The sequence below is a fragment of the Pongo pygmaeus genome, chromosome 15, assembly GCF_028885625.2.
Source record: "Pongo pygmaeus isolate AG05252 chromosome 15, NHGRI_mPonPyg2-v2.0_pri, whole genome shotgun sequence".
NCBI classification, from domain to species: Eukaryota; Metazoa; Chordata; class Mammalia; order Primates; family Hominidae; genus Pongo; species Pongo pygmaeus.
This window is the reverse complement of record NC_072388.2, coordinates 21428489-21438168: the sequence shown is the minus strand read 5'-3', so window position 1 is coordinate 21438168 and position 9680 is coordinate 21428489. Positions and strand designations below refer to the sequence as shown.

The following is a 9680-nucleotide window of genomic DNA, read 5'->3' as shown; positions in this document are numbered from 1 at the left end:
GTAACAGAGATACAACAGTCTTGGAGGTAACTCCATTTGCTACAGGACGGGCCCTTGCCTAAAAGAGAAGGTATCTAGAAATGCCTTTAAAATAAATTCAGAGTACCAGAAAAGGTATGGGGATCCTAGTTCAGATACAAGATCATTCCCAAGACCTAATTTATTTCTGGCAGATGCCTGCTATTTTCTGTTTTTCCAGCATTTTTGCTTAAGGCCAGCTTGTGAGTGGCTAACCTATTTAATTCCTCATTTCTGCCTTTTAGTACCCAAAGTAGAATACATGTTTGATCTCAGTGATAGTGTTGTTCGCCCATTCCACCATTCTAGAGCTTGTAAAAGTGATAGAATTGTAGCAATAAAAGGGCATCGTCTTTATTTTACTATCTATATACTAAGCTGAAAATCAGTGTCTCCAACAGTTGTTTTCAATAGAAAGGAAAATTAACATTTAATAGTAACTAAGCATAGAGGAAAAATAGACAAATAAAGAAGTATAATAATGAAAAGAACAGAGATGTTGCTCGTTAACATTGGCAATTGGACAGTATATCCAAAGCTAAAAATGAAATCCAGAAATGAAACAGTGATGAGTATATGATCCATCACAATCCCCATTCCCAACTCCCAACTCCCAACCAAGCATGATGCCAGGGATTATTTTTATGACCTTTGTTGCAAATTGTAGGAAATGTAGGGAGCTACCAATGTCTTCTGGAAGAGATATAAACATCTTCCTGAAGCACTAGCCTTTTGTAAGACCTGACCACTGTCCTGGGAGGTGATAAGGGTGAATAGGGTTAAAGATGGAGGGAGCATAAGGTACAGAGTGAAACTAGGAAACAATGCAGGGATACGTTTTCCAGGGCCATCTCCGTTAATGGGTACTGGAAGCTACAGTCCATCCTTCAGCAGCACGTCTAGATCAGACCTTGAAGATGATCTATCTGGAAGTGGTCCATGCTTCTCTCCCACTGGGTAATCCCATCTGCCTCTGTTGTTGGTAGGGAGTCTGCAGCAGAGGACAAGAAGGTAGATGTGGGTGTTTATAACAACAAAAAGGGCAAGCAAGTCTCTCTGAACCCGTTGTATGAAGCTTATCGGAGAGACACCACTGCTTTTGCTTCCCCATAGTTTTCTTCATTGCACGATAACTAACTTTTCCAAACCAGGATTTGCTACATCTAGTGTGACAATCTCTGGAACATTTCAGTAGCTTATGGTGATAATAATAAGGATGAATATTTGAAAATTAAACTATTTTGGAAAATCTGGGACATATGACTACCACACCCAGAGATGACTACCAGGGAGGCAGAGTTCTTAGGCCTCTGAGAAGGTGGCATTTCCTTCAATGACTTTAAAATTTTTTCACATTTTCGGTTTTTTTTTTTGTTTTTTTTTTGTTGTTGTTGTTGTTGTTTTTGAGATGGAGTCTCGCTCTGTCGCCCAGGCTGGAGTGCAGTGGTGCATCTCCGCTCACTGCAAGCTCTACCTCCCCAGTTCATGCCATTCTCCTGGCTCAGCCTCCTGTGTAGCTGGGACTACAGGCGCCCGCCACCATGCCTGGCTAATTTTTTGTATTTTTTTTTAGTATAGACGGGGTTTCGCCGTGTTAGCCAGGATGATCTCCATCTCCTGACCTCATGATCCACCCGCCTCGGCCTCCCAAAGTGCTGGGATTACAGGCGTGAGCCACCACACCCGGCCCAAATTTTCAAAAAATACATAGAATAGTATAATGAACTCGTGCCCATTGTCCATCTTTAACAAATAATTAATGGCCAATCTTTTATTTCTACTCTCCCACTGTCCCTCCCTACTAAATTACACTGATGCAAACGCCAGACATCATTTGACTTTCCATCCATAAATACTTTAGTATGTACCTATAAAAGAGAAAGGCTATTTTTAAAAACATAACTACAATATCATCATACCAAAAAACTCTCCAGTGTTAACAATTATTTAATATCAAATGTCCAATAGATAATTTCGTTCAACTGTCTCATGAACTGTTTTATTTATTTGTTTTTTTCACAGCTTGTTTCAGTCAAGATCCAATTAGGGGCCATATATTTGTAGACGGTTTATAGAGCTTTTAAGTCTTTTTTCATCTTAGGTTAATCCCTCCATTTGAGGATTTTAGGGAGGAATGTTATTTCCCCAGTGTTGCCTCTTAAGGCTTAGACCCTAATTTCTTACTGATGAAAATAAAGGGCATCTTGGAATATGGGAGCAAAATATATACCTATCGTAGTATGAGGGAACTGTCCCTGGGGACACCAGGAGCTTGGAGTGAAAAAGGAGCCTAAATATGCTCAAAACCCAAGCCATTAAAAAAAAAACAAACAAAAAAAGGCAAGACTGGACTTTTATTTTTATTTTTTTCTTTCTTTTTCTTTTTCTTTTTCTTTTTTTTTTGAGATGGAGTCTCACTCTGCCGCCCAGGCTGGAGTGCAGTGGCGCAATCTCGGCTCACTGCAAGCTCCGCCTCCCGGGTTCAAGCAATTCTCCTGTCTCAGCCTCTCGTGTAGCTGAGATTACAGGCGCCCGCCACCACACCTGGCTAATTTTTGTATTTTCAGTAGAGAGAGACGGGGATTTACCATATTGGTCAGGCTGGTCTCTAACTCCTGACCTCACGTTATCCACCTGCCTCAGCCTCCCAAAGTGCTGGGATTACTGGCGTGAGCCACCGCCCCTGTTGACTTTTCATTTAATAGAACTCTTTACAAACCTCTCCTTGTTACCATGCCCTTTACCTTTTGTTGCTGAAATCAGAATCATAGTCCCACAAATTTATAAAATATTATTCCAGCTGTCTCTGGAGAAGTAAATGTGGTTTTTCCTAGTTCAAGTAGTACCTCTACCCAAAAGATATATTTCATAGAAAATACTTTCTTGTGGAACTACTGAAGATGTCAGTGTGTCCACACTTATTTCACGCTGGCCAAGACCTCTCAGTTTAAAGCTGCCCACTACCATGTGACCTCATTTTAAAACCCCAAACCAGGAAGCTAATCTAACAGTAGGATAAAATCTGAAATTGAGACCATTCTGGAAGATCGTGAACATATAGTTACCAGAGTTGAAACCCATGTTGTTCTTCACTGGTTATATTCCACTACCCTGAGGCATTTAGTGTGCAGGCCTAACCATGTGAGATTTTATGCACAGACAAGTTAGACTAGCCAGGTCTCACCTGCAGGACTGGTAGCTGGAAACTAGGAAGACTCTCTAGTGTAGTTCTGCTCTCCCTCTGAGCTGAAGGATAGAATGGAACAGTGAAAGATAACTTACTTGGGCAGTTTCTCAGCACTGTTACCTGTGGGTCAGGGTAATGAGGTAGTTCTTAAAGGAACACTACTCAGAAGGGAAACACAATCAGCAATTTAAGAGATGGGATATAAAGTCTGTTCTTTTCCTGTGAGGACCAGGTACTGGCAGAGAGGTCTGAGATTTGACTATGAGCGGAAAAATAGGCAATATAAATATTTAGGTGAGCTATGGAAGATGGCAGCCTCTTAGCAAGAGGACTGGTGGTACCACCTTTACTGAAAAAGATGGGGAGAAGAATGGATATTGGCCTTATAATCCTCAGAACTGAGCACCCAGCATTTTCAATATAGGGACTTTTGAGAAGCCAGTTTAATCCTATAGGCCAACCTTCTGGCTAAATAGTAGGACTCGACTGGTGACAGGATGAGTGCTAACCAGGCAAAATCCAGAGTTTCCCTTCACTCTGAAGAAAATGGGATGGCTCTTAAAGAATATTAAGGAGCCAACTAGAGACAATGCTCTTTGGGGGGCAAACCTCAACATCTTGTCATCTTGAAAATCTTCATTTTAGTATATGTGTCTATAGTTGAAGCTCCATTCCTTTGGAAATGTTATTTAACTTACCCAAATTGTTAGGGGTAAGGACTCTTGTGTGGCCTGAATGCCCATTTGGGGATGGTCTGAAAGAAAAAATCCCCTGTCCAGAGGAGGCAGATGAAGGTCTAAGGAAAGCAAATAAAAGCATCAGCAGAGAAAAGGACAGGTAAAGGTAAAAATAAAAAGCATATGTAATGGAAGAGCCTATACAGCTAGGCCAGAGAGGAAAAAATCCCCTGCTTGCAACTGATGATAATTTTTTCTTTTTTTTTTTTCTTTTTTTTTTTTTTTGAGACAGGGTCTCACTCTGTTGCCCAGGTTGGAGTGCAGTAGTATGATCATGGCTCACTGCAGCCTTGACTTCCTAAACTCAAGTGATCCTCCCGTCTTAGCCTCCCAAGTAGCTGGGACCACAAGCATACACCCACCAAGCCCGGGTAATTAGGTCTCACTTTGTTGCTCAGGCTGGTCTCCAACACCTGGGCTTAAGCAATCCTCCCACCTTGGCCTCCCGCAGTGCTAGGATTACAGGTGGGAGCTACTACCTGGCCAAAATACAGTAATTTGGATGTATATTAAACACAGTGCTATCCAGCTTTCTTTTTTGCTTATAAGGCACATTATAAACTTCAGTGGTACAAGCTAGTGGAGAAGTAACCCCAGGACTGTTGGCAGAGTTTTTTTGTTTGTTTGTTTTTTTGAGACGGAGTCTCACTCTGTCACCCAGGCTGGAGGGCAATGACACCATGTCAGCTCACTGCAACCTCCGCCTCCTGGATTCAGCAATTCTCCTGCCTCAGCCTCCCAAGTAGCTGGGATTACAGGCACGTGCCACCACTCCTGGCTAATTTTTGTATTTTTAGTAGAGACGGGGTTTCGCCATGTTGGCCATGCTGGTCTCAAACTCCTGACCTCAAGTGATCCACCCTCCTCGGCCTCCCAAAGTGCTGGGATTGCAGGCGTGAGCCACCGCACCCAGCCTGCTGGCAGAGTTTAAGTATGAACACATCCCAAGAAAAAGGAAGCACAGTGTTACTCACCTATAAGATAGGCTGTGAGTTGAAGCTGGTGAAGGGGTTTCTAGAAAGCATAAAAATAAGCCCGTGAGATAATCCACGAACTGGAGAAGAGATTCAGGTATACTTGGGGCCAGGGCAAAGGAAATGGAGATAAAAGATTTTTAGTATATAGGTTAGGGTTGGGGGCTAATGCCAAGTGAAAAAGCTCACAAATCACATAGCAGTATCTCTTATAGGTGCTTTACTCTCCCTTTCATGAGTCTGTGGGCTGAGATCCCTCACTGCCTTCATGTGCTCTCATGTATCTGTGCCTTGGTTTCCCCTCTAAGATGGAAATCATCAGAAAGAATGGGTAAAGACAAAAATTAGCTAGGAGTGACATCAACAAGAATGGCAGAGCAAAGACCTCCCAAAATTTCCTCCTCCATAAAAGCAATGAGAAAATTGGCATAATGGTCAGAATCAACTTTTTCAGAAATCTGGAAATTAACAAAGGGCTTGTAGTAATCTGGAGAATGTTTATTCAAGAAAAATAGCAAAATGTTAGTAAAAACAGCAAGGTTTATGGCATTTTAACTTGCTCTATTGCCATTTCTCCTTCTCCAGCTCCATGGTAGCCTTGAAAACCAACAGGGCACGCTCATGGTGAAACCTAACAGTCTGGCAGTCACTAGAGGGGACGGAACAGAGTTGGAGCTTTTTGGAGGATTCATTCCCAGAGAATTGTCATTATTTGACCTGTCTAGTGGTTCCCTGGAAGACCCCACTTTCAAGGTTGTCTTTATTTGACAGCACCAGGACTTGGAGCTCAAGTTCACCAGGACTTGGAGCTCAGAGCTTACCAAGTACAGAAAAACCTTTCTCCAGTCTGTTGAAAACAATTAGAAGCACTTGTTTGGCTGCCTAAGAAGATAAATATCAGCTGGGACAAACAAAAGGCTAACCAAAAAGCATGACATATAGAAAACAAATAACAAAATGCAGAAGTCAGTCCTTCCTTATCTGTAATTACATTAAATGTAAATGAATTAAAAGGCAGAAACTGGCAGAACAGATGAAAGAAAAAACAAGTCCAACTATGCACAGTCTACAAGAAACTCACTTTGGATTCAAAGATGCATATAGGTTGAAAGGAGAAGGATGAAAAAATATATTCCATGCAAAAAACAGTGAACAAAAGAGTGGCTATACTAATATCAGACGAAATAGACTTTAAGACAAAATTGTTGGGCCAGGCACAGTGGTTCATGCCTGTAATCCCAGCACTTTGGGAGGCCGAGGCAGGCGGATCACTTGAGGCCAGGAGTTCAAGACCAGCCTAGCCAACATGGTGAAACCTCGTCTCTACTAAAACAAAAATTAGCTAGGCGTGGTGGCACATGCCTATAATCCCAGCTACTTAAGAGGCTGAGGCACAAAAATCACTTGAAGCCAGGAGGAGGAGGTTGTAGTGAGCCGAGATTTTGCCACTGCACTCTAGCCAAGAGTGAAACTCTGTCTCAAAAAAAAAAAAAAAATTGTTACGAGAGACAAAGGCATTAAATAATGATAAAGAGTCCATTTATCAAGAAGAGAAACATTTATATATGCACCTAACAATACAGTCCTAAAATACATGAAGCAAAAACTGATAGAATTGAAGAGAAAATAAGACAATTTGACAATAATAGGGACTGGGCATGGTTGCTCATGCCTATAATCCCAGCACTTTGGGAGCTGAGGCAGGAGGATCGCTTGAGCCCAGGAGTTCGAGGCCAGCCAGGGCAGAACAGGGAGACCTCGTCTCTACAAAGACATAAAAATTGAAATAAAAAAACTAACCAGGCGTGGTGGTGCATGCCTTTTGTTCTAGCTACTCAGGAGGCTGAAGTGGGACTGTTGCCTGAGCCTGGGAGGTGCAGGCTTCAGTGAGCCACAATTGTGCCACTACACTGCAGCATCAACAACAGCACGAGACTCTGTCTCAAAAAAACAAGAAAACAAAAAACCAAAAACCACAATACTAGTTGGTGACTTTAATACCCCACTTTCAATAACGGACAGAACAACTGGACAGAAGATCAGCAAGGAAAAGAAACAGAAGCGTACTAATTGAACAACACGATATGCTAACTAAACCTAGCATACTCTATAGAATACACCACTCAAAAATAGTAGAGTATACATTCTTCCCTCATACACATGGAGCATTCTCCAGGATAGACCACATGTTAGGTCATACATTTAAAAGGATTTAAATCAGGCCGGGCGCGGTGGCTCACGCCTGTAATCTCAGCACTTTGGGAGGAGGAGGCAGGCGGATCACCTGAGCTCAGGAGTTTGAGACCAGCCTCAACATGGACAAACCCCGTCTCTACTAAAAATACAAAATTAGCCGGGTGTGGTGGTGCATGCCTGTAATCCCAGCTACTCGGGAGGCTGAGGCAGGAGAATTGCTTGAACCTGGGAGGCAGAGGTTGCGGTGAGCTGAGATTGCACCACTGCACTCCAGCCTGGGCAACGAGAACGAAATACCATCTCAAAAAAAAAAAAAATTTTAAAGGATTTAAATCACTGAAAGTCAAAATCAATAACAGGAGGAAATTTGGGAACTTCACATATATGTAGATATTAAACAACACATTGATAAGCAACCAATGGGTCCAAAAAACAAAAATCACAAGGGACATTAGAAAATACTTTGGAATGGGATTGGGCGTGGTGGCTCACACCTGTAATCCCAGCACTTTGGGAGGCTGAGGCGGGCAGATCACCTGAGGTGAGGAGTTGGAGACCATCCTGGCCAACACAGTGAAACCCCGTCTCTACTAAAAATACAAAAATTTGCCAAGCATGGTGGCGCGTGCCTGTAGTCCCAGCTACTTGGGAGGCTGAACCTGGGAGGCGGAGGTGGCAGTGAGCTGAGATGGCACCACTGCACTCCAGTCTGGGCAACACAGTGAGACTCCATCTCAAAAAACAAACAAACGAACAAACAACCTTTGGAATGAATGAAAACAAAACACAGCATGCCAAATGTTACGGGATGCAGTGAAAGCAGTGCTACAGTGAAATTTATGACTGGAAACATCAATAGTAAAAAAGATCTCAAATCAATAATCGAACCTTCCACCTTAGGAAACTAGAAAAAGAACTAAATCCAAAATAATGAGAAGGAAGGAAATAGACTAAACCAGAAGTAAATGAAACAGATAATAGAAAAAATAATACAGACTCTCAGCAAAACGAATTCTTTGAAATGACTGACAAAGAAAGAGGAAAAGACTCAAATTACTAAAATTAAAAATGAAAAAGAGAACACTGTTGTTACCAACCTGAAAGAAATAAATTGGCTAGAATATCTATGTTTTTCAAAGGAGTGGGAGATTTCAAATGTGGGAGATTTAGAGGGAGACTATTTGGAGAATTAAAAAAAGAGATTCGGGAATTTCAAATTCTTTCTTGTGAAAATCTTCTCTGATAGGTATTCTCTAGGTACTGGCTAATGCCCTTGAAAATGGTAACAAAAGTAATAGTTTTAAGGTGCTTTAGGTAAGAAATTAAGTAAGCAGACCCAAAATATTCCTTCACTGGAATATTTTTATGTTTAAAACACAGCAAAGAAGCCAGATACCCTTCAGGCCAACAATTGGCATCGTGTGAACCTTCTTTTTACACTTAGCTTGTAATGCCATCTTGTGGCAATTCAAAAACATCCAAGTCAATTTTACTGAAAAGTAAACCTCCTGACCAGAGGTTTTCTATCACTTTCTATCACTCAAATCTTTATTTTCCCCTTATTAGTTGGAAAACAAAAATATCATTATTTGAAAAACTTGTAGGCCGGGCACAGTGGCTCACGCCTGTAATCCCAACACTTTGGGAGGCCGAGGCAGGCGGATCACCTGAGGTCTGGCGTTCGAGATCAGCCTGGGCAACACGATGAAACCCCGTCTCTACTAAAAATACAGAATTAGCCAGGCGTGGTGGCACATGCCTGTAATCCCAGCTACTCGGGAGGCTGAGGCAGGAGAATCACTTGAACCTGGGAGGCGGAGGATGTGGTGAGCTGAGATCATGCCATTGCACTCCAGCCTGGGCAACAAGAGTAAATCTCCATCTCACCAAAAAAAAAAAACAACAACAACAACAAAAAAAAAACACCTTGTAATATATGTATGGATACATGGAATCACTGTCTGGAAAAAAAACAAGTGAAATGGCATTATATTATGCATAGAAAACCAGAAATCCGCAGATCTTTGCATAGAGTAGGTTGATTTCTGACACCCTTTTCCCCCCACCTCACCATTATAAGAGTCTCTGGGAGTTCTCCTTCCCTGCAGACCTCTGCCTCCCTGATAGACAAATAATAAGCATCAATTAATAAATATATCTCAGTGATCTGGCTTCCCTATTCCCTATTTATCTATAGCTACACATTCAAGCATATATTGTTCTACTACAGTGGGCATACTAGTCAAAGAAAGATCCATACTTTACTCCTTCCAAAATCAACACCATGGACACTGTTGATTCAGTGCTTAAACACTTTCACTATTTCCACCCCTATTTATTCTCTGTCAGTTTCTAATGTCAGGTCTCCATTGCCAAAAGAAAATAGGGTCCAGTATGACATCAGATAATTTATGCCAAAACCAATATAAATTTAAGTTCTCGATACCTTTGCTTTCATTTAGCATTAGAAACTTCAATCTGGAAAGATAAGGTGAACATTACTTACTTGTCCCAAGCTACCAAAGCCAGCCTCTCTATAAGGAACAGATTCCACTGAGGAGGACCGAC

The 9680-nt window shown here is 41.7% G+C and overlaps 1 protein-coding gene across 2 annotated transcripts in view; it reads right to left on the bottom strand.

Moving 5' to 3' along the window:
• Positions 1-349: 349 nt before the first annotated feature.
• Positions 350-9680, bottom strand: part of RNF212B (ring finger protein 212B) — an 81815-nt gene continuing 72484 nt past the window's right edge. The window contains exons 10-15 of one of the 2 annotated variants that reach the window (XM_063651439.1): positions 9619-9679; positions 9184-9232; positions 4917-4956; positions 3904-4001; positions 3203-3264; positions 350-1009 (exon numbers count right to left, since the gene is read on the bottom strand). In XM_063651439.1, coding sequence (XP_063507509.1) covers positions 941-1009; positions 3203-3264; positions 3904-4001; positions 4917-4956; positions 9184-9232; positions 9619-9679 — 379 coding nt within the window. In that variant the 3' untranslated portion in view covers positions 350-940. The remainder of the gene's footprint in view (positions 1010-3202; positions 3265-3903; positions 4002-4916; positions 4957-9183; positions 9233-9618; position 9680) is intronic. The other variant, XM_063651440.1, reaches the window with a different exon arrangement.